Genomic DNA, 24,041 nt, shown 5'->3' with positions numbered 1-24,041 from the left:
GCCTGCCTTCCAGCAATTGTGCTGTCTGCTTCTGGAAACCATGAGTATTTTTCAGCATCTGAGATAAGCACTCAAATTACACGCTGTGCGGAACATTGCTTCCTCTTTTGAGGCCAGAGACCCCGGAGTGCCTGTAATCACTTAGTTACTGTGCAACGACTAATTGTTCCCTGATTACCCGCCCCATACTATTTGTGCTAAGACTGCTCGCCTGCCCTTCTTCCCCTACCTGCTTTCCAAGATGAACTGGTTGCGTTAATCTCTTCTCAAGCAGAAGCCATCCCTTCATCCTTGCTACCCTCTCATTTACATCTCTATTTTTCTACTGTATCCTTTCATCTATGCACCCTGAGATGAGGCAGCTGGAATGGGAGAGTGTTCAGCATATGACTAAACAGCAGATTTTAATGGAGCTTGCCAAGTAAAAAAGAATTAAGTTTTCTGGAGCAATTGATTTTTTTGTACTGATTCTCCGCTAGGAAATTACCTCGGTATTTGGTAGCATATTCTCTTTTTTCTCAGGATGCAGGAATACAGGCAACTCGGTTAGGGTGGCCTGATTAATTTCATTTTTTTTACCTATAACAGCACTTTCTCCTTAGTTTTCCTTTGTTTCTACCACTGGAGATGGAGGAATCTTCCATGTATGAAAGAAAAAAGCCCCAATGATAAGAAAGAGACATGAAAAAGGGAATGAATACGCACAGCGCTGCTCAGCACAGCACTAAATTCCACTTTCCCTAGTGATCCTTCCCTCGTGTATCCATCTGACATGATTTCTGCCATCCAATTTCCAAGTAATTTACGTGCCAATTTCCTAATTGGCATATAGGAAATGTTTCCAGATTCTCACATTCCATGTTTTAGAAATTCCTAACGTCAAAGACTGTAGGATGTACTGTGACTTAGAGACGTGGGGAATTTCTGTGTGTCAGATATACTGTGATTTAGATATGTGGGGAATTTCTGTATGTAATTTACATTAAATGAAAAGCTACACAAATAAACCTTCTTCCCATGGAGGGAAAAAACCCCGTTCTTAGTAGAACGATAAAGTACTTTCATTCGTATGTTATGGGAGAAGACAGTTCCTGAAGTGGTTATTCTGACCCCGTGGTTTACATGACAACATTCTTTAAATTATAATCACTGTTAAAACAAAGCCGTCCGCAGAGGCAGACACAGAAATCAGATTTTCGTGCGGTACCAGCGGCCGCGGTGTCAACACCCCTTGGCGTCCCCGTCGTTTCCCCGTGTTACCCTCCCGCGGAGGCGGCGCGGTCAATCCGCGGCCGTGAGGCAGACGGAAGAACCGCTCGCCCTTCCCTCGGCGCGGTGCTGCCGCCTCGGACCCGGCGAGCGACCCCCGCCGGGCAACGCGCCGCCATGAAGCCGCGCCCGGCCGCTGCCTGCCCCCCTCCCGCCCCAAGATGGCGCCCGCGCCTCAGCCCGAGCGGCGGCCGCTCGCCGTCCCTCGCCCCGCCCCGAGGCGGGCCCCGCGTGCGTCACCGCGCGGCGCCGGCAGCGGCGCCATGCGGGGCCGGTGGCTGCGCGCCTGGCGCGAGGGGCTGAAGGCGGCGGGGCTGCCGCCGTGGCGGGTGCTCTTCTTCGGCACCGACCGCTTCGCCGTCGCCGCCTTGCGAGCCCTGGAGGCGGCCAGGTACCGCCCGCTGGCGGGGGAGGCGGGCCGAGGGGAGCGGGCGCTGCGGGGGCCGGGAGAGGGGGTCGGGGGATGGAGACGGAGGGGCGGTGCGCGGGCTGGGGGCGGTGAGGGAGGGCCGGGCACTGTGGGGGTGAGATGGCGGCCGGGGGTGGGTTCGGGGGTCATCGGGGGATACGCTGGGGTCGGAGGGGCAGGGGCCGTGAGTTGGGCAGGGGCTGGTAGAGGAGCGAGGGGGAAGGGGCCTGAGGGTGGGTCAGGGACTGTGGCGTCGGGAGCGAGCCGGTGGGGAGAGAGCACCGAGGGGTCGGGGTTTGGAGGGGGAGCGGGGACCGGGGGGTGGCAGGGCGGTCTGGTGTTGAAGAGGGAAGTGGGGATGGTGAGGGCGCTGGGGGGTGGCAGGGCTGGAGACTGGGGTCGGTGAGGGGGGGACTGGGGTCAGTGAGGGGGCTGGGGGTTGGCAGAGTTGGGGTCTGGGGTCAGTGAGGGGGGCTGGGGAGTGGCAGGGGGTAGGAATTGGAGAGGCAGGTGATGTGGAAGGACACAGCGAAGGGTGGAAGTGAACCAGCCTTTGCCTCTCTTGTGCTCTGCCTGAACGAGCCCCTCTGCCCTGTCTGCCCCAGGCAGCCCTGCGAGGCCTCGCTGGTGTCCCGGCTGGAGGTGGTGACCCTGCCCTCCCACCTGCCCGGGGACCTGCCCGTGAGGAGCTGTGCCCGGGAGCTCCAGCTACCTGTTTACGAGTGGCCTCACACAGGACCTGTGGGGCAGTTTGATGTGGGTGTGGTGGCATCGTTTGGACGTCTCCTAAGTGAGGACCTTATTTTGCAGTTCCCATAGTAAGTGAGTTGACGGGATATCTCTGGCTGCTTCGTTAGCAAAGCTGAACTCTGTTTTTGAGTCAGCACCTGTGACTTGTAGCAGGTGAGGTCAGCTTCTTTCCCCGGTTCATCTGCTTAGCCTGAGCCCTGCTTCTGTCCTTGTGAGGTTCACTGTTGTTCTTTAATGCGTTGATGTAGATCTACACAAACATTCAGCATAATATGTTTACTTTTATTCCTCATATTTCCCTTTCTGTATTCACTGAGGAACTGAAGGTTATATAGTGTGAATTTTCCTTTAAATGTGTATTTAAACCAGTAACGCTTCAGAAGGTCTGAGGAGTTAATTCTTAAAGTAGTTTCAGTGTAATAAATGTTGCACACCCATTTACATATGGGTTCAGCTTCAGGTCCTGTTCCTATTCTAACTTTAAAATATTTCAATTCAGTGGCGTGCTGAATGTCCATCCCAGCTGTCTCCCACGCTGGCGTGGTCCTGCACCGATAGTCCACACAGTGCTTCATGGTGATAAAGTGACTGGGGTAACCATTATGGAAATAAGACCAAAAAGGTAGGTTAGACGTGCTTCCCAAAACAACACGCTGCTTCTGTTGCCTCTCCAGACTTTAAATCATCACCACTTAAGTCATTGTTTAAATCATTCTGTGTAATAGTTCTTTTTTTGGGGGGGAGGTTGGGTGGTGTGTGTGTTTAATGTTAAAATTTGAAACACTTAGAAACGTTCATCTGACCATGTGAGACTTGCCACAAATACAGTATTTTAGTGAGCGTGTAATTTCCACTCTAGACTCTAGTCCTGTTCTCTAATTCTTAAGATTATTACAGGGAGCAGGCAGAGAACAGTCAAGCCACTCAGCTAGATGGGTAGACTTGGTATGTCGTGACAGAAAAGATCTGCTTTTCAGACTTCAGAGTTGCCTGTAACCTCCGGTCAGTGAAATGTGATGAGATGAGAGAGAGATTACATATTTTAGTTTCAGCACAAACTCTGGCTTAAAACGCTTGTGAAAACATATCATAATTATCTTTTCTTTCTTAGATGCTTCTCTGATAACAGATCTCAGGAAAGCATGAAACAAATGTCTTCTGAATGCTTCATAGAATCATAGAATGGTTTGGGTTGGAAGGGACCTCAAAGATCACCTAGTTCCAATTCCCCTGCCATGGGCAGGGACACCCTCCACTACACCAGGTTGCTCAAAGCCTCATCCAACTTGGCCTTGAACACTTCCAGGGACGGGGCGTCTACAACTTCTCTGGGCAACCTGTTCCAGTGCCTCACCACCCTCAGAGCGAAAAATTTCTTCCTTAGATCCAATCTAAATCTGCCCTCTTTCACTTTAAAGCCCTTTTGCTTCATGTTGTTTCTTCTGAGATCTTGTGCTTCTGAACTGTAAATTGTGCATTCATATCAATCTCAGCTTGCTGAGATGAATTCTTGCTTGCCAAGATATATCTGGTACTCTTTTCCCTGTGTTGTCTGTGAACCAAACATTATTTAATAATGTGTGAAAAATAAAGTTTGAGGGAAAGAAAGGGTAATTAGTAACTGATTTAATGTGCTGAATGTAGACTTTTGAACTGCCGATTGAGTTACAGCTTCTCCTCCAGTAAGCTTGTATGTTTTCTGGCTTCCAGGTTTGATGTAGGTCCAATCATTAAGCAAGAAGAGATTGCTGTTCCTCCCCACTGTACTGCAAAGGAGCTGGAAGTGATGTTATCAAAGATGGGTGCAAACATGGTAAAGTCACGCAAGCTAGTGTCACTTCTGATTAACACCTTGCTTTTAACATGTGTAAACTGAATTCTTTTTCGTCTTGTTCTGAGTTGACTGCAGCTGTTAAGAGGAGAGTGATCTGAAGCTTAGTGTTTGTGAGCACTTTGCCTTGCTGAGAGGAAAGTTGAGTGATATGTGATAAGCTGTCAGTGTTGGTCCTATGCGTTGCTGTTCGGTTTCTGTTCAGTGAAGAACTCAAGAACTCAACTTTGGAAACACTGCAGTTACTTCTTCCATTGAAATGAGTATCTGCTTTTTCATCGTAATAATCAGCTCTCATCCTGTTCTAGGATGAATATCAGAGAGGAGATCATTGATAAAAGAATACTTGAGTTTTTTTAATTGTCATTCAGTGGCAGGGATGCGTTTAGTGTGTTTGTGTGTATGATACAAGTCTTATGAATATACTGACACAATTTTCTAAAAGCTCACAAAGTTTCACTGTTAAAAAAAATTAAGTACTGTATTTATAGGTCTTAGATTTACTGTTAATAAATACACTCTACTTAGCTTTGCTAATACTTTGTGCAAAATTTAATTTTGCAGCTGATAGCAGTTTTGAAAACCTTGCCTGAAAGTTTAAAAAACAAAAAAGAGCAGCCTAAAGAAGGAGTAACATTTGGTAGGTGCACCTTATATTTAATGCAAGTTGTTCGTTTTTTTCTTTTATCAGCTGGAAAACTTAAGTTTCTTCCTATTGTGCTGGTTTATTTTTTTTTTTTAGATAACTTTCTCAAAATGGTCTCTGCCTTCTCTGGCTTTAAAAAGTCATACAGAGGGAAAAATGCTTCAGAATTCTTCTTCAGACTTAGGACATGAATGTTTTGGTTTTTTTTTTCCAGTTGCCCATACAATATCAAAATCACTAGTGATGTCACAAAATCTGAGAGAGTTGGTTACTCTTTGTGGTTGTAACGCAGACAAAAGTGTTACAGCTGTGCTTGCAAACACATGATTTTGGTTTGCAGTGCAATGGGTAAATAAGAGAACAACTGAGAATAAAGTGTAAATTGAAATTTTTACAAAATCTTTCTCCAGTTGTTGTCTGAGGTTCCGATGGCTAGACGGTAAACCTGCCATTGGTCAGGATGAAATTGGGTTTAAAATAGGATAAAATAATACAGCTATTTGTTTGCAAAACAAAATATGAAGTCTTCTAATTTCGTTTTTTCCTTCTAGCTCCTAAAATATCTGTAGCTAGGAGTTGTATAAAATGGGAAGAGCAAACAGCTGCACAAATAATTCAACTGCATCGTGCAATAGGAAGTATGGTAAGACAGTAGATTTTTTTTTTAACCCTTTCCTATCCTCTAGCATGTCTGAATTTGGCATCAATATTTTAAGTAATGACTAAAACTCAAGTTTAGTTCTTTTAGCTTCTAAAACTTAGCAGGTGTTTCAAAATCCCAGCATAGTTTAGCATTAGAGGTGGAATTAGCGTGGAGGAGATCCTAAACTTGATTTGAAGTTGAAATCAACTCAGTGGTTTTGTATTGTTTCCTCAGCTCTGAGATTTCCACTGACGCATTTGAGAGGGTTTCGGAACACTGTGGTGACATCTTTTCGTGGCAGTGAACAGTGCAGACAGCCACAGCAAACAGCTGTTGTAGCTGGTTGCTGAGCTCGTCACTGCATATGCTAATGGTTGCTTGTCGATGAGATGAGGAAGAACAGGAAAACTAGATACAATTAGGGATGTCTCTTCTCTAGATGTGCACTTATATTTTCCCCCTAATGTTATTGCCCCAGGTGTCTTGCATAAGAAAAAAAAACTAGACGGTTGCCTGGAAATCATGAAAACATTCTCAATGTGTCGTCTGCTTCTGCTTCCAGTTTCCTTTGCAGACGCTCTGGAGGGGTACTACTGTTAAACTTCTGGATTTCGTGGAAGTGGATAATATCCCTGGTTTCGCTGGTATTTACTTTTAAATTAATCTGTTAAGTTCTCCTGTCTTTTCAAATGAAGATCATACACCATTGTACTAAACAATAGCTTTAAGTACTGCTTTCTGAGGCTCCATAGAACCAAGTCTCATATATGCTTAGAGTGCAGTAAGTTTCTGTGCCCAAAGACCAGCATAAAATGGGTTTTAAGGACATTCCTGCTTTGTGATGATGTTGAGCAAGCGGCAGGTATAGTCCTGTGAATCCTGAGACTGGAGGATTTTAATCCTCTAATTAGTTAAGAGATCTTCTAATGCTGTTGTCTGGGGATCTCTCAAGAGGAAAGCTGTCCCTGTGTGCTGTTTCTTAAACCATTTCTATAGTAGTCTGTGCCAAAGCACCCAGGGCTCGATGGCTGTTTATGGATCAGATAGGGAGCAGTGCCAGAGATGGTTCTCATTCTCCCCTACTCGTTTGGGTATAATAAAACACAGAACACAATAAAATATTTTTGAGCAAAGTGGTGACTCAAAATAATTAGCATGCTTCAGAGACGTGTTTCCATTTTTTTTGTACTTGTTGGCATAAAAATGCAGGAGAATCTTGCTTTGCTTTTAGATCAAATATTAAATGACCGTGGAGCTGTTCCTGGTTCACTACTATACCATAAAGTGTCTCAGACACTGATAGCACGTTGCAAGGTAGGTTTTCCCCATTTGTTTTATATTAATTTTCCTAAAGATGAAGTTTTTAGTATTTGTGTGTTACATGACTTTTATCTTAATTGTCCTTTGTTATTCACTGAACTAGTTTAGATTAACATCAATCTTTTTATTTGATACCTTGAAGAACTTAATTTCCACTAACAGGCTTTTCACTTGCAAGTGAGAATTTGACTTGTAGTGTAAACATGATGACATTAAGTAAAATGTGTTCTGTAAGCCATCCTAGTGAGAGCTAAAGATCATGGTTTTAAAACGTGGAAGAAGCTTACTGCTGGTTTTTTTTGGGTTTTATTTTTAGGAAGGCTGGGTTGGAATCAAAACAGTCGTGTTAAGGAAGAAACTTACAGCAGTTGACTTCTACAACGGATATATGCACTCTTGGTTCCAGCAGAACTCAAGAACAGTTCATCAGGAATGCAGATTTCAAACACTCAAGCTTAGCACAGCAAAAAAGACTCTGAAAGAGAGGGAAATATTGGCACGGGATGTGAAACAATAGTTTTATTATAAAATGTGGGAGATGATGTATGTAAGTTAATAGTAATGTAAAATATTTCAGTGCCCACTTACGATGTTCAACTTACAGAAGGAGTTTCTTCCCAAAGTGTTTGATCTTACTGTCGTCTGCATTTTTTCATCGTTCCTGATGATACTCATTTCTCTTTCCTTCATCAAGGAAGAGATCTCTGTGAATGCTGAAGATAGTGAATAAATCCCTGTTTCCCCTGTTGCGTAATAAATTTATTTTTATACAATGTTTTCAGTTTATTTTTGAGGACTTTCAGTATAATTTTCTGCAAGCATAAGTTGTGCATATTTACTTTAATCTGGGAGTGTTAAAGTCTCCTACTTCTCTAATTCAGATTTTAGTGCTCACTGAGATTCTTGGATTGTCTAATTTGATTTTTTTTTCTTGCAGACCCTTAAACTACCTTTCTATTCCCACATTGAGATGAATAACTTAAGCCTTAGCTGGGAGCCTCTGCAGAATCTTTTCCCTATCTGTGATAATTTTCTCAGTCAACTACACAGAACATCCCTTATTTCTGACTGGAATTTGATGCCACGGCTTGATATAATGCCGTACCTGGAGCTGTGGGCAGTTGGTCATATGGCTTTGTTGGGGTTGTCTGCTAGAAGGGGGTTTCTGAGCAGTCTGATGTGGTCAGCCTGTGCAATCATTGCCAACTGCTTAATTACCTGGGTCTTCCTGCATGTTCTCTTTGTGTAGTCTAAGTCTACAGGTGTCTATTTCCAGTGTGCTGGAATTCAGTTTCAATAAATCTTTGATTTAGAAAGGGAATAAATGAAATATTCCTGATCTATTCTAATGTGAGATCTCCTCATGCAGTTCTCTTAGGACATCGTGGTGTTTATTTGGGCCTGTTGATTTTGAAAATGCTCTAAATAGTAGGTAGTGTTTAATGTCATCCATGAATGCCAGCTGATTGGTTTTAGTCACCTGCGTGTGATGTGAGCACATCATTTTGTTTCCTTTTAAGTTCAGAAAAGAAAAATTTACTGTGTATATTTCCTTTTCAGTACAAGTGACTTGTTTTAATCTCATTGGTTCTGTTTCTAGTCTATAAACTTGTCATTCACCTTGTTCAGTAGATATTTTTCTTTGATGTCTTTAGCTTTTCTGATCAATTTCTTACCTTTTCTATTTAACCATATTGATTGCCATGTCTTCCTCCTTCTTTTTGCTTGCATATCCTAGAATATATCCCACTTAATATTTGTGTGCCATCTATCCGGAAAATTAATCTTCTACTGTCATACTTTCTCTCTGATGAGAGAGGTTTTACCTGGTGAGTTGTTAATCTAATTTGAGCTTTTCCTCAACCTACCTGTGGTTAATGACATGTATAAGAAGGAGCATTTCATGTGAAGAACCCCAAAATGGATGACTCTCTTACTTTCTTGTCTTAGAAATAATGTAGCACTGTAAGGATAACAGAAAAAAAAAAAGACTGGCAAGATCTTAGCAGGTGCTCTAGTGTTTGCCTGATTTTTTTTTTTTTCCTGAATATTACTGAATAAAAGCAGAGCCACTGGAGCTATTCAGACTTGAGGAGGCACTGTTCTGTTACATATTTACAGCATTATCACTGAAATTTTGGAAGCCTAAAACCAAAAAAAAATCACAGGAGTTCTGTCAGCTTAGGTTGTGTTTTCCTCATGCTCATCAGTAAATGCCAGCACATCCTCTTCCACACATCCTTTTGGATCTTCAGGCTTTTCGACCCATTCGTGTCTTTTTCAGGCAGTCGTGTCTGGAACTTAAGAGCTCAAGTCAGGTGTGGATTTCATGAGGCTTACATCAAGGTGACAGGAGCTTGATGTGCTCGAGTGTGACTCACTGAATGAAAGAAAAAAAAATCTAGAAAAATATCTTATGTAACATGGATTAAAATATTTCTGAAGAAGCATCTGTTAAAGCAGGTGCTGCAGTGTTTTTCTTTAATTGCCATTGGTCCAACAATTAATCTGCCTCTGACAGGTTTTCCAGAACACAATCCTCCAGGAAATCCAAGCCTCTGAATCAGAGTCAAAAGCTGGAAACAACAGTGAGGTGGAAGTCAGGCTCCTGTGGAGAATTCCTCTTGTCTCTGACCGCAGACTCAAGGGTACCATTTGTGCTGCAGAAGTTCCAAAACCAGCAAGTTTGTTTCCAAGCAAATGATGTATTTTTGTGATTTGCTCCCACCTACTCCTTGTGAAGTCATTTTGCTTTTACTCTGGTCGGATCAGTCTATGAAAGGTTAGTGATCACCTTATGCCAACAGAAGGGATGGTGGGTGAGTGGGGTTTTTGGGTGTTTGTGGGGATGGTGGATGGATTTGGGGGTTTCCTGGGTTTTGTTGCATCTCAGCTGTATGATTGCTTGCCTTGTGTTTTCCTTGGTGGAGCTTCTGGGAATTTTTCACCAGTTATTTTTAAAGAACACTCTTGGGCATCATTGGAATTCAAATATTCAATGTTTGCTGAGGATAAGAGCATGTTCTCTAAAGCCCCTTCCCTGTAGATGATGAGGTTTTTGATGCTGCATGGTAGGGGTCTGACCTCAGGCATGGATTGTATCAGAAGTTGAATTAGCAGAGAAATGAGTATAGGAAAAAAAAACCCACCCAAACCCCCACCGCCACAATTTGTAGATAATTTTAAGCACGAATGAGAAGGAATTTTGGACTTGTGAAGTTTTTTAGTTATCTATTAGCAGGGATGGACCCAACTTTTCTGATGTACCAGGTCCCCAGGCACTGGAAAATGAATTGTGGTTCATTATGACCTGAACAAAATGAATGGTGAGGTGGGACTCCTACAGAAACAATACAGGCAATTTAGGGTTAAACGTTTCTAGATGACCAAACTTAAATTAATTGCTTTGTTCCTAGGAATGACTTCTGAGGAAACTTTCCTTGAAAGTTCTTTAACTCCTTTGCTTTTTGGAATCTGCTCTGGCATCATAAAGTTGACAGCACAGAAGAACTGTGTTTCTATCCTTCACAACTCCGAAATGGCACGGAGCAAAGCAACGTTACTCCTGGGTGGCATTGATGCTACTAGTTGGAATGTCAACTTCCAGCCGGAAGAACCTGTGGAGCAATTCGTACGTCTCTGACAGTTTTAGATCGCGCCTTGTGTGAGATCTGTTGCAGTCAGTCGTTGCTGGCGGGTGGTGATTTCAGTTCGAACTAAAGCTTAGAGCAACGGTGAGGAGTTTCCCTGCGTCTCTCGGGGAGCTTGAGGTGGCATGTGCTCAGAAACCCTGTAGATGGTGCTCGCTCCATCTCTTTTGGGGGAAAACCGAGGTCAACTGGACAGAAGATTGTGAAAATCTGGTACAGAATGTCTTCAGTTAGTTGTTTAATACCAAATAATGTCTAAACCATCTTGTAGGCAGGATACCTATACTTGTAACTTAATCTTTTGATCTACGCAGAGTTTGCTGTAAGGCTTCTTAAAATTGCTTTCTGTGCCAGAGGTTATCAAAGATTAGACAGTTCTTTGTTGCTTAACAGTTAATGTCCTAGTTCTTAACAGGCACAACTTTGTCCCAGTTCTTTTATGGAGGAACAGAGGGTAAGATTAATGTATTTTTTTTATGGAGGAAATCTTTGGCATGCTATTTTTGACACAGTAGAGAAGTTTTAAAGGGAATTGGTGTTCCCCAGGCAGCTGTTAGCCAAAATGTCTCTTTGGAAACTTTGCTTTCACCTCACTCTGTAGGGATTTAACTTGGTAATGAAAATCTGATTATTTTTGCAGCACAGACAAAACAAAAATGGGGCATTCACTGATGAGGTGTGGAATAGCATGTCAGGGTTGACTCTGGAACATAGACACGGTGATTCAGTCCCCAGTACCACTGCTGAGGTCAGGTACAGCCACTCTAGCAATTGGAAAGCGATACTAACAAAATAAAACGGCTGTCCTCCTCTCGGATGAGGGAGGGAAAGTAGCAGAGGTATTCCCAGACCCAGCATCTGCTACGGCTCCGTTTAAGATCGCTGAAGCCAAATTACGAGTAGAACTGCGAAACGTTTGGGCACCAGAAGGGCTCTGCTGTTGGGTAGGGATGATTTCATCTTGGATTTCAAATAAATGTTAGAGGGAGTGATATTTCCTAGGATGCTGGTGACTCGCAGCTAGATGCATCTGTTTCAAGATCTGAAACCTTCCTACTCCCCCTGCTTCCTAGGAAACTTCTTTATTCCTGTTTTCTGCTGAATAAATTACAAATAAACAAAAAGCGTAGGTGACTAATCAATCACAGGAGCGCTTGAGTCTGTCTAAAAAAAGTTGATTGCAAAATCCCTGAATAATTTGAAGGTTGAGACTAGACAAGAATATCCGTCCTTTTGTTTATCCTAACTGCTGATGGCCTGACAGCTTCTGGGAAGCAATATTTTCCCTTCCATAAAAACAGGAGGAGGGATAGGTCACCAGATTTATCTGAGGGTTGGAAACTAAGTGACCTTAAGGGAAGATGCTTTGCCATTAGCCACAAACCTGCCGCCGTTTAGGAGCCAGGTCTTCTGCTTCAGCCTGCTTCTCAAGGTTGGTGGTCCGAAGGCGAAGGCCGAGGGAGGAGCTGAGTCGCAGCCTTGCTGCATTCCTCCAGCTGATGCTCTCCTTTGATATGTGGGAGTCTGGGTTAGGTTTCAGGTTGCAGAAAGGACATTGCCATACGCTGACCATAAACACAAGCTGGACAAGTCAGAACTGAGGTTGAACTATAGGATAAAACTTCTGGGAGCGAGCGGTGGATGCCAGGACCTGCTGTAGCTTTTCTCTTACATGAATTTTCTTAATGTATTTGGCGTGGTGGCTCATCAGTAATGATGAAATGTTAGCACTGGGTGGTGGTGGTTGGGCCAAGGTTGTTTTCTGTTGGTAGTGCTTAAGCACCCGTGTTTGAGACCTCTCTGTCTTGCTCTCTATCCCATGTACTCTGCCTGCAGTGTCCTCTGAGAGCTCAGGGACTTGGAGAGTGCAGAGATTAGTTTGTTCCTCCAAGTCGGAGTTAAGCTGCAGTGGGGGACAGTTTGGGGAAACTTGGAGAGCTTCTTGCTGTGTCAGGCTGTAGGGCTGTGACCATTTTGCTCCTGTTAAATAGGCATTTCTCCCCAAAAGGAAGAGCCCTGTACTCTGCTGTGTTTGGCTCTGGCAAGCACACATGCACCACAGGGACAAGATCCCAAGCCTGCTTTCATCCCTGTATCTCCTGGGTTGGTCTGTAGAAGTCATTTGCCTCAAAGTGACGAAACTTGAGTTTGGGATTTGGCTGTCTGTGTGCAGAGGAGGAGGGGAGCAGAGGGAAGAGACATTTCTCTGCGAGTCGGCGGCGCAAGCCAAGAGCTCTGCGGGAAGGTCCAAGCTAATGCTCCCCACTGACCGCCTTGGCCCCAGCTCGCGCCAAGCCCTTGCAGCAGACTAGACACGAAAGAAAACACAGAGTCTAAATTCATTGGTATGAAGAGGATGTGCCAGAGTATTCCACAGCTCTTCCTTTCCTGCTTCTCTTTGATAACTGTCAATTTGCATAGAAGCATGGATTTATTAAGGGATTTTTTTACCTTTTTAAGCACAATTCAGGCTGCGCAGGCGCTCGGTCCTCCACAGCTCTGTGTTTAATGCCTGGGATACTCCATGTCAGACCTGTGAACCTGTTCTGAACTTGCCAAAGGCTGCAGGAAGATTCCCCGTGGCCTTAACGGGTGGTAGGTACAACAACACAGACCTAGAACAGACGTCATACTTATAGGAGGGGATCAGGTAGGAGAGGGAAACCCACGCTGGAGCATGTGTTTGAATTCTGGTTTTCATCCAGTAGCACTGCCCACCTTTACTGTGATCTCTCTCAGTGGAAATTTGGATGTTGGAGGCTTGCTGGCTTGCCTGCACCCCAGAATTTTATTGCTGGTGTTTGAGTGTAAGCCCAGGATGCCTTCTGTGCTGGTGAGGTCCTCGATTCTGCTCTAGAAGTAGTAGGGGTTTTACAGGGCAACTTAATAGGTGACTTGGAGATGGATCACTTTGTCTGACCCCTTCTGTGGCCATCTGTACCTTCAGCTAGGGGCAACTTCTTGCCCAGCAGGGTCCTGCTTGCTGCTGCTGAATACAGAGGGATCTATCTGCTCCCTGGCTCTGCACCTCCCAGCCCTGCTTTACGTTGCCTGGTTTCCTATCATTCTTAAAGCATGGGTTTCCAGCCTTATTTCCCCCCATATCTTGTCGTACTTTGAGGCCCCTGCTGCTGTCTCCTTAGTTCATGCCTTGCCCTGACCTGCTGTTCTGCTTCACCCAGCACAGTTGCTGATTCTCCACATCTCAAGCTGGAGACAGATTCCCTGACTGCAGCCTGCAGCAGCCAAGCCCCAGACCTGGGGGAGCACCAGCTACCCGCCAAACGCCTCACCCACACCCAGGATCATCTCACATTGACAAAGGTGTGACCTGTTTGTGAACAGAAAGGTGAAATTTTGAAGGTTATTCTTTGGTCAGCTCTACACATGGTTTACTTGGGCATGTCAAACACAAAAGCAACACGGCATTGTCGAAGTTACAAAATGACTTTTTTTATTAACCTACCCTATCATAGAGCATGGATTTTCTTGTCAAATAACGCAAGAAGCAAGAGAAAACTGTAGTTTTACCCACGTGGAGCCTACAAATCCGCATGACATCTCCGTGCTATCAAGCATGTGAGTTCTTAGAAATGCAGCTGCTGGTAGTTTAGCTTGAACACAGTCATTCTAAAACAAGCTAGAAATAAATAAAATACTTACATTTCAAGTACAAAACCTTGCAGTTGAATTCAGGAAATCAGTTTATTCCTTTTCACGTTACCAACTACTGTACAGGTACTTGGGCTGGCAAAGTCTGCAGATGCAGAACAGAAGAATGTTTTACGTACGTGACTTAATTGAATTATGTGTTTAGTCTTGCCTGTAGGCTATCATGTGAAGCTGTTTAATGTCAGGCAGAAAGAGGATTTTTATGGATGCATTTAATAAGACGCAAACCCACTACCGCTACTGGCCCCCAGTTTTTGCCTGATGTCTTTCCTTTCTGGTGGGGGGGGAGGGAAGTGCACCTTAATTATGTTTCGAAAATAATGACACCTACCAGCTTTGAATTAGGTTATTAGCAGGTAGATGTTACTTTCAAATTATATTTAATCAAGTGCGAGTGATTTTACCAAGACTCCCACACAGCTCTAGTATGCGGGAGAACGTTGACGTCTCATCGGGATCCTGCTTTGGGTGGTTTGGCGGCTTGCTGGCTGCCTTCGGTATGCAGGACTCTCCCCTGGCAGAACCAGTATGGACTGCTGGCCCGAGTTCCTCTGAGACTGGAAGATGCTTTGCTCTGTTGCACTCCTCTCCGAACAGGTGAAAGTCAACCCAACACCAACATTGCTCTTCATGGTTCTGGAGGTGCCATCAGACGTGCCGTCAAAACACCTGCCCAGGGCGATTTCCTTGGCGATCCTCGGGTCTTGGTCAGTGACGGTGTAGATGCCGTAGTTGTGCCCCAGTGGGTCGAGAGGAGCCAGCATTGTGTACTCACTGGAGTCGTTGTTGGTAGCCATGGGGAGGTGGTTCACCAGGTACTCGTGGAGCATGCTGTTGACACTCTCTCGGCGGCAGCTGCCTTGAGGGACCACTTTCACGAGTGTGCGGTCCACACGGTCTTGATCAAAGAGCATGCCGCTGCACTTGAACTCCAAGCAGGCTGCTGACACGTCTGGCTGCTCGGGGTCACGAACGCTGCGGACGTCCCTGATGCCGTAGAGCTTGCCGATGGTACGCGGGTGTGTCCCACCCATGTTACGAGACCTTATGTTCACCTCCTGGGGCCCGTTTATTTTTACTTTAATGTAGCAGGCTCTGAATTCCATGGGCTTGGGCCACCATGCCAGGTAGTCATCGGTCCAGGTCATGAGGTCATCTTCACTGAAGGGAACGGTGTTGTAGTCATACCGGTCTCCCTCTATCCTGTAAAACCTGAAGTGAGCAGCGTTGTGTGGAGCTTCCTCGCATTCTCGTAGATTCTCGTAGGCATAAATAGGGCCGTTGTTCTCTTCTGGAGAATTAGGGCTTGGCTTGGCCATGTTGATGCTGAAGGCCGTTTTCTTAGTGCTAGAGTCGTCATGGTCTGTTCTCCTGTAGTTGAGCTTGTTGAGGTACGGCTGTGGGACCCCGATAGTGTTGGGGTTGAGTTTGGGAGCAGAGGACACCGCTTCGAGCTCTTCACCCCCCATGCTTGCCAAGATGTAAGCTGTGTAGGCCTCAGGGTTTTGCTCATCGCAGAAGGCGGGCACGCAGGCGCCGTTGGGACCGGTGACCACACTGTCGAAACGGCCCCATGCTCTGGGGTTGGAGGAGAACCCTGGTTCTGGCTCTGTGTTTATAACAGAAATCACGACCCCTTGGATCTGCTCGCTTTGCAGAAACCTCTCGCTTCTGTACGCTCGGACTTTGACGTAGCATCGTCTGGTCTCTGGGACATCCAGGTTAAAAAGGCGCCTTTCTTTGATCTCCATGTTCCCCACCAAAAAAGTTCTCTCCTCCCTTTTGCGCCGTCTGCTTTTCTCAAGGTTGAAGTCCCCTTCTTCCTCCCATAATCCTGTCTCTGGGTTCAGTGACCAAAGCTTCATCTCTTGCAGGTGCTCTGGCATCTTGACCTGGGCAGCATCCAAATGAACTTTCACCTCCTCTGCATTAAGAGATTCAGTGCCCTGTTCGTCAGTGAAGTCCACGGAAAACATGCCGTATGTGCGGAGTGGGAATACATCTCCTTCGTCGTCTACAAAGTTCAGGTCACTTTGTGTCACAGAGGCCGCTGAGATGTTTCTTGGGTCCAGAAATGTCACGCTGGCTTTCACTTTGCCTCTGTAGGCATCTCCATTTTTCCTGTAAAAGGCATTGGGAGGGATTTCCAATTCGGCGATGGGATCATCATCTTCCATTTCTCCCAAGGAAATCACGTTGGTTTCTGTGGATTCCAGCGTGACAGGGGCTTGCTTTCTTAGTAGCTTGATCTCGTGAAACACAGCCCCTCCATTTTCTTTGAAAGGCAGAACTTTTGTTGTGTTCACAAACTTCTGCAGCCGATCGACGAAAGTCAGAACCAGTCTTTCCGTGTCTGCTGGGACGTGGATGGAGAAGGTTCCCTTGTAGCCAGTCATGCTCACTCTCTTGTTCCCCATGTAGATGTGGCCAAACCTCAGTGGCTCACCATTATCTGCCGCCGTGGCTCTGCCTCGAACTGTTATTTTCGTCTCGGTGCATTTTTTGCAGCCACATTCTGTGATGACTTTAGTGGGGAGCGTGTACCCGTTGCAGGAGATGTCTCTGGTTTCCATCTTGGACACCCCGCAGCAGTAAGAGACGTTGTCCTTACACCGAAGTCCCTTATCCAGCTTCCCAGCGCAGGTCTTTGCTGGGCACTTGCCCACGTCGTAGTAGAAGGAGTTGGTTGCTCTTTGGAAGCAGTCATGTGGAAGTCGGATGAGGTGGCTTTGGGGTTGGGAGTCGCAGGCTGCCTCTTGTTTCCCTGTTGAATAGGGTTTCTTAATGAGCAGCATGAAATAATTGCACAGTCATCGCTATGTGGTCTGCAACCCTCAGAGCTAAACATTGCTTCTGCTAACAGTGAGGGTTTTCACAGCCACAAACCAGATGTTTTGCAGGATTTTGGTTAGCCGAATTCAGCTGGCCTCCAGTTCAGTGGAGCAGGTGCTCAGCTTTAACTGAAGGTACCTGATCAAGAGCAGTGCTTTTTGCAGGAGCATCCCTGGTCCTGCTCACCCACCGCTGCCATCCAGCTCACCCTCAGCTAGATGTTCTGTGGCTGCCTGGCTTTTTGGCTATGGGCAGACTAAAAAGTGTCCCAGGATTTAAAAACAAATGCACAGAAATACTCGCGTGTCAGGCAGCAAGTACAGTGAGAAGTCTGCTGAAACCAGCAGATTGAGCTTGGCAGGTCACCTGCAATCCAGAGCTCCAGTTTGTAGAGAGCATCTGGTTCATAACCAGCTCACGCAAGCTGATCTGCTAACGGAAACCCCCTGAATATTTTTTCTGTGACTTTTTTTCCCTGCATGCATCACAATTTCTGCTTTCTGCACCGCGCCGCCTCCCCAGCTGCTTGGAGAGCATCGTGCACATTTTCTCTTACCTATTACAGCGAGCTTGGCAGACTGGGATTTCGCCGACCCCCCAGCGCTGCTGGCCTTGCAGAAATACTCTCCTGACTGATCTCTGTTCAAATTCTTCAGAACCAGGTTGTTTTTGTATTTGTATAAGGAGGGATCCAGCAGTGAGCCGTTGTGGTACCTGCCAGGAACAGGCAGGCGGTTAGGGGGACGGAGACTGACTGCCTGGCCAGAGCAGGATGGCCGTGTGGATTTTGCCAGACCTCTTGCTTCAGATTCCCCGTTTGTAGTCTGGTTAGGTGGCATCACCTAAAGGTTGTTCCCCTTCCCCTGGTAGTACTGAGATGTGGCTGCTGGGCAGCTGGCAGAGCTGCCAGTCGTGCCTGCTGATGTTTTTCAAACTCTTATTTGTATATTTTTCCAGTAAGTCCCTCGGCAAATCATGTTACTTTACCTGCGAGAAACACTAGCTCTGAATATCTCGAGGAAACCGTCGCTTGCAGTAATCAGTTCTCGGCGTGTTTAACTTTTTTTATGGCTAAAACCCCATCTTTTATGGTAAGGAGATAAAAATTGAATCCATGGGACAGGTAAGACTTGTGCCTGATCACACCTGAGTCCCTTACCAGAGGTAGCGGTCGGGGGCCGGGCTCCCACGGGCTTCACAGCAGAGCGACACGCTCTGTCCCACTCTCCTGGCTTTGTCCTCAGGGCTCCTGAAAATGTAGGGTTTGCCTGCGGGAGGAGGAAAAGGCCATCTCGTTACTCTTCCTCTCCTAAAATCACGGTTGATTTCTGATTGGTGGGTAAAGCCTCCTGCATTCCCCCCTGCTTTGAGGCTACCTGATCGGTGCAGCTGCACTTGGATCGCCAGATTCCTTCTGTTGCTCTGGGGCACAGTGACAGTCGCGGTAGCGTATTTGGCTTTCTTTATTTTGAGGGTGTTTTTGCCATCGGGACAAACCCCCGGGATCCTAAACATGCCCCTGTTATCGGCCTTTGTCAGCAGCTTGAGTTTCTTGGCTTGCAGGTAGACCCGGGCATCGGCAGCCGGCGACCCGTCCTCGAGAGAGACCTTCCCGTGCAGGGTCGCATCCTCGCACATGCAGGCGTCGCAGTCGGCGTTGACGCGGCCCATGGGGCAGGTGATGTTGCAGGCTGGAGGAGAGGTACGAGTCAGAAAGCACCCCAAGTCCCCGTAATCCTCACAGTCTCACATCTGCTTTTAATTTAGATGCAATAAGGCAGATACTGCGTAAGGAATAAATTGTATCCAAAACATATTTTGACTGATTATCAACAGCTGTGCATTAGAAGCATAGGGACAAAGTCGTTTTGAACCTGATAATTAGTAGAAAGCAGCCACGTGGATATAATTACAGCTAAGAACTGTTATTTATCTTCCCCAAAGGGCTGAATTTCAGGGAAACTTGAATCCACATCAGCACGAGAGCTCTTAGCTCAACTCTGGCAAAATTACAAATCCAAATGCCTTAAACTTTGTAGGTTTCTGTTCCCAACTTATGCCCAAACATCATGACTTTTGTCTATCTTAAAAGCTGTCTCCCCTTACTCGATGGTATCCTGGCTTGGGCAGGACGTAAGTTAATTGCCAATGGGCTTAACAGGTCTCCCAAACAGTGATTCTGAAACATTTTAATTACCTATAGTGATTAATCCTAAGTAATAATCTATTTCTTCCCAAGGCAAGGGCTCAGGTCATTCCTTTTACAATCGCAGAGCATCCCTGTACAGCAGCTACCTGATATATTTTTGTAGCTGGAAATAAATTGAAGGAATCAGGAAAAACCTGAATTAGCTTTCCTGGAGAAAACATAGACTATATTCTGAATTATTGGTTTAAAAGGGGATTATAAGAATAATATAAATAATTACGTGCCCCTTCAGCAGGGGCTGTGGCAATTCAATATTCCCAATTCTTCTTGTTCCTGGGGCTGATCGCATGGAGGCAGCTGCCTTGCAATCGCTGACTCCACCTTGAGACCTGCTCTTATAAAGAGATTAATGAGGTTTTTCCTAGATCCCCAGGATCTTTATGGGTCCCCGATGATTCCCCATATCTGGATCCCCCTCCCTTATCTTGCTATTTGGCTATAAACTCCCTGTGCTCTGCTCCCTCAGTACTTTCCATCCCTGCTCGGGAAGGCACTGGCATCACGAAATTCTGGCAAGGAAGAGCAAAATAACAGTGAAGGGAGTACAACACCCACGCAGTGGTGAGATCAGGACATCATCCCCTGCCCGTAAGTGAGGTTATAGGAGCACCTGAGCAAACATGTCCAATGCAGAGCCGCCCTTCCTCAGTTGCTTCATTACAGTGCACGCCCCAGAGGTGCTCAGCTAGGCAGGATCTGGTACGCTTCTGCACACCGGTTTGGCCACACTTTCCTGAGCACTCACTCCATTTCGACCATGGAGACAAAAACCTTTTTGGATCTTGCACCAGTGGACCTTGAATAACATCAGCGGTGTGTTACTGAGACGCGCGTTACACGTATGGCTGCCCGAAAACCGGCAGTTGGTTTCGTAACAACTTCTGTATAGGTCAGACTATGCATTTGGGTATTACGTGCCACATGGATTAAACAAACTTAAAGCATGTTCAGGGAGCTGGGAAATAAAGCACAAGAAGGTGTCTGAGTGCTTCTGACTTAATTCCCCGCAGGCTGCCGAATTCGGAATGATTAAGATAAACTCGAGGGGAGCAAAGTGCAGGCAGCTCACGCTTAGTGTTGAATAACTTTGGCTTAAAGGAAATCAAACACACATTGTCATTTAAATGCTGTCTGAGGGGCATTGCTCGTCTGCGTTTCAAATGTGGTTGGTTAAAAAAAACCACAACACCAACAAAAAAAAAAAGAGTAAAACTGTTGGTATGGTCATGTTGAATGTCTTTAACCTACTTCAACATATGTTCTCTATAGGGGAAGCATGTGTCCTGTTCTGAGCACCAGTTTTACTGTGTACAAACCAGAAGCCTAAGATGCTACCAAGCAGGCTGAGTGTCTTAGGGGCCAGCTGATTGGTAAAACACAAAGGGGGTTTTTTGAGAGTTTAATATGCGGTTAGATTTTTAAAGGAATTTCTTTAACTGGGCTACTAGATGGTATTAATTTAAGCTGCTTTGAATGGATGAGATCCACTCCAAGTCTGTGGTTTGGGTTTATTTTTCAGTGACAATGTTCTAATAATGTTTACGAGGATGCGCTTGTGACTAAAGTTTCTAAAAATGAGGTTCCTTGGAGACGTGTGCTGTGTCATCTCCCACGCCTACCCTTCCACCTGATTTGTAATAAACCAGGTTGGGTTAGTTCCTAGAAAGGCAGACAGGCACACGGCTGGACTGCTCCACTGGCGACAGTCAAAACCGACCCCCTGGCTTACAAAAGCAGGTGGCTGGAAAGGACCATTTAACTGGGAGCAGCCACTGGAGCATCACGTCTGGTTCGGAGCGAGCGCTTGGCTTAGATGGGCGAGCTTTTAATCTGTTGGCACCTCGGCATTTCCAGTTCATTATCCTGAGTGGCGCATCCATAGACCTTATTTAGCAATTTGGAGGATGCAGGAGGAGGTGGGCTTGGGGACGTGGTCCTGTCCCAGGTGGCACATGAAAAAACGCCCGCCTGTACTTGCCCCAAGCAAAAATTTAACATGCAACAGATTAAAGTGGGGTCTCAGTAAGATCCTAAGCTTGCTTGGGATCAGCTACTTTAATCTGCAAGGCCAGTGATGATAGGAAAAGGGGAGACCTGTGGAGAAAAATTACATGGCTCTGGGTAGCACCTCGACAGCAGAAAAAGCAGAAAGTGGAGGATGAGGGAGAAGCTCAGGGGCTCGAGGACTGGCAGGGGTGTGGGGAGGGACGGGGATGTGGGGAGGGATGGGGCTACCCCGCGGCACCGGCCGGCAGGAACATACTGCGTCTGACGTAGGTGAAGGTCGGGTCTCCCCGGCGAGAGCTGCTCCTCGTACCTGCGGGCAGAGGACGCGCGGGGTGACTCGGGCAGGGTTTGCCCGCTCCCTGGCTGAGCACCACTCCCTCCTGCCGACCCGGCTGCAGCGAGTTTGGCTGCTCAACCCAGCCAGGGTACACCCCGTTACCTCCTGGAGGTAAAAATCGAGTTTACAGCTCACTGCTGCTAAGTGCACGTGCTTTAGTTTCCGATTTCATTGGTCAAAATCTCAAGGTTTTGCTTTATTTCTCTCTAGAGAAGCAGGAGTCAGTCCCTGCCTTGTGAGCCCCAGCCTCAGCATCACTGCCTGTGCCGGGTATTTTGAGGAGAAAACAATTTTCTTGGTAATTCTCCTAAAAAATACACCTCTCAGCAGGTGGAGGGGACCTCTCTGTGAGTGTCCGTGGTTTCGGTGCTTTGATTCTCCCCAGTGGCTAAGGAAGCTGCTGGAAGGGGGATGGAAGGCTGAGCTCTGCGGGTAATTAATGCCCCACAGCTTTAATCCTAAAGGCATGGTGTCACAAACCGCCCCGGGTGTGGGGACAGGCTGGGCAGGGGAAAGGCAAGTCGGAACGTGTTCTTGCCCATCCCATGGCCCTCCTTGCCCTCCCAGCCCGGCGAGGGGCCGTGCGTGCCTCCGGCAGGAATCGGGGCTGTGGTCACACACTTGACCTTCACTTTTCCAGGAGAGGAGCCAACAGTGTGTGTCAGCGATAGCCAAAACCCTACGGGCGGTTGCGGATTTTTAACATTTACTCCATTGCTTAAATGTCCTGATCTACTCCAATATTACCGTTTGGTTGTAAATTAAGGCTGAAGAAACCAAGACACGTGCAAACACCCCTCGTCCCGGCGAGGGAAAGCTGCCCGAGCTGGGAAATAACTTACTCTCCAAGCTGAGCGTTACCAGCGGGCTGAAGGTTTTCTGTCTTATCTGGATCCTGCTGAGGGCTGGTTTCAGAAGCCTTTGACCTGAGGGTCAGTAAATTAGAGATTATATCAGATTAATAATGAATTAATTAGATTGAAGGGGTTGGGCATCCTTAGGCTCAGCTTTTCAGATTTGCCTCTGGGTTGTGGCTGGTTAGAGCTCCTGCGGGATGCAGTGCAGGAGATGCCAAGCGAAGTGCGTGATGGAGATGTCCCACAGCATCATTGTGGTGCGGGTATGATGGAAATTTGCCATTTCCCTTATCACTCAAGAAATGCTTTTTTGTGCTTTCTGTGTTGGAGCAGCTCAGATCAAATCGTCTTTTTATAACTGGAGATATAAAATATATCCTGCCTTTCTCTGCATGGGGAGAAATGAGCCTGAGGTGGATGAGGTTGGCTGTCGCTGTAGGTCATGAACTGGTTTCTGCACTTGCTGGCTGCCTGCGTGCCTGAGGGGAGCTGGTGGTCATGGCTGTATCCCAGGGTGCTGGCTGGGACTGGTCCCATTTAAACCTGGGAGCTAAGCCCGAAGCTGCCCAGCACCAGCTCTCACCCGTGCCCAGCTCCCAGGGGCTCAGCAGGGCTTCTGGGCACCTCCCCAGCGACAAATTGACGCCCCTGTTCTTATCCCCGGGCGTCTGGCCAGAGCCCTTCAGGGCAAAATTCCTCCATAGCCTCCAAAAACAAATCCAAAGAGCCTGAGAACAGGTTTTCTCTGTGAGACTCGGCTCAGAGGCTCGGGTTGTTTTGTGCTGGGGCGATGGATAAGGCACTGGCCAGGCCAGGGTGGGTCTGCTTGGAGCAGACGGGAGCTGGGATGGGAGCCGGGGTGCAGGCTGGATGCCACAGGGGCTCGGGAGCGGCAGGCAGGGATGGTCCCAGCACGTGTGGTGGGCAGAGGGGCTCATCTCTGGTCAACCTGAGGCTGGCTGACTTGCAGACGGGCTTTGCCTGTGCTCTGGGCGCTGGACGGATGCCAGCCTTCGGCTGGAAATTGTCTGGCCGGGTGAATGCCACACTGAGCCAGAGCAGTGCCCGGCATCAGTGTCGGGCCGGAGTCTGCTGGCTCAGCGGCCATCGGCAGACGTGCCTTCATGCCGGCGTGCCCGCGGGCAGGGGACAGTGCAGAGACAGGAATAGAAACTTTTAACCTTCACCTAAAACGGACGTGGCTCCCAGGAGGAGGAGGAGGATCAATCCTTTTGCAGTGACCATCGTTGTCTCCAGAGGTGACCGGGGGCTTCTTGGGGTACTCACAGCCGTCTCGCGCCTTCCCCAGACCTGCGGAGACAAGCCCAGCCGTGTCGAGGCTCACCCAGGGTCCTTCTCCCAGGCTGAACCAGTCCAAAACACACCATGGGGCTGCTTATACCCCCTGCCTACCTACCCACCCCTGGCACCCCCCCACATGCCCCCCAAGGGGTTCGCATCCCCTCTGCTTCTCCATCACATCTGAGCCCAAATCTATTCTGCAGAGCTCTGCTTTGTAATGACATCTCCTTAAAGCGCCTTTTAACGGCTTAAATACTTCTGCAGGGATGTTCTCGCAGCCCACGCGGCTCCACGGCCCCCCCGGCTC

At 47.0% G+C, this 24,041-nt stretch overlaps 2 protein-coding genes across 2 annotated transcripts; one reads left to right on the top strand and one right to left on the bottom strand.

The window, feature by feature from the left end:
• Positions 1–1,532: 1,532 nt before the first annotated feature.
• MTFMT (mitochondrial methionyl-tRNA formyltransferase) lies at positions 1,533–7,607 on the top strand. Its single transcript, XM_086620413.1, has 9 exons — positions 1,533–1,660; positions 2,284–2,496; positions 2,928–3,050; positions 4,139–4,241; positions 4,824–4,899; positions 5,457–5,548; positions 6,111–6,192; positions 6,780–6,862; positions 7,185–7,607. The coding sequence occupies exons 1-9, from the start codon at positions 1,533–1,535 to the stop codon at positions 7,383–7,385; spliced, it is 1,101 nt and encodes a 366-aa protein (XP_086476539.1). The 3' UTR covers positions 7,386–7,607.
• A 7,005-nt stretch (positions 7,608–14,612) lies between these two features.
• Positions 14,613–23,677, bottom strand: CILP (cartilage intermediate layer protein). The gene is made up of 8 exons (XM_009989671.2): positions 23,620–23,677; positions 22,418–22,501; positions 21,495–21,548; positions 19,842–20,027; positions 18,399–18,713; positions 18,182–18,290; positions 17,579–17,736; positions 14,613–16,954 (listed from the first exon to the last, which is right to left on the bottom strand). Exons 1-8 carry the CDS (start codon positions 23,675–23,677, stop codon positions 14,613–14,615), a joined length of 3,306 nt encoding a protein of 1,101 aa, XP_009987973.2.
• Positions 23,678–24,041: the final 364 nt, after the last annotated feature.

Source organism: Tauraco erythrolophus, chromosome 14 (assembly GCF_009769465.1).
Source record: "Tauraco erythrolophus isolate bTauEry1 chromosome 14, bTauEry1.pri, whole genome shotgun sequence".
Classification (NCBI taxonomy): Eukaryota; Metazoa; Chordata; class Aves; order Musophagiformes; family Musophagidae; genus Tauraco; species Tauraco erythrolophus.
The sequence above is the reverse complement of the archived record's forward strand: the minus strand, read 5'-3'. Positions and strand labels throughout refer to the sequence as shown.

What these genes read in the sequence shown, in the direction of transcription:
- MTFMT (XM_086620413.1), top strand. Translation starts at nt 1,533, where the DNA reads ATGCGGGGCCGGTGGCTGCGCGCCTGGCGCGAGGGGCTGAAGGCGGCG. An exon ending in ATGGAAATAAGACCAAAAAG is followed by an intron (nt 3,051 to 4,138) that starts GTAGGTTAGACG and finishes TCTGGCTTCCAG; the next exon opens with GTTTGATGTAGGTCCAATCA. An exon ending in CACTGATAGCACGTTGCAAG is followed by an intron (nt 6,863 to 7,184) that starts GTAGGTTTTCCC and finishes TTTTATTTTTAG; the next exon opens with GAAGGCTGGGTTGGAATCAA.
- CILP (XM_009989671.2), bottom strand. Translation starts at nt 23,677, where the DNA reads ATGGTCACTGCAAAAGGATTGATCCTCCTCCTCCTCCTGGGAGCCACG. An exon ending in GGTAACGCTCAGCTTGGAGA is followed by an intron (nt 21,549 to 22,417) that starts GTAAGTTATTTC and finishes CTCTGCCCGCAG; the next exon opens with GTACGAGGAGCAGCTCTCGC. An exon ending in TGCCAAGCTCGCTGTAATAG is followed by an intron (nt 16,955 to 17,578) that starts GTAAGAGAAAAT and finishes CCTATTCAACAG; the next exon opens with GGAAACAAGAGGCAGCCTGC.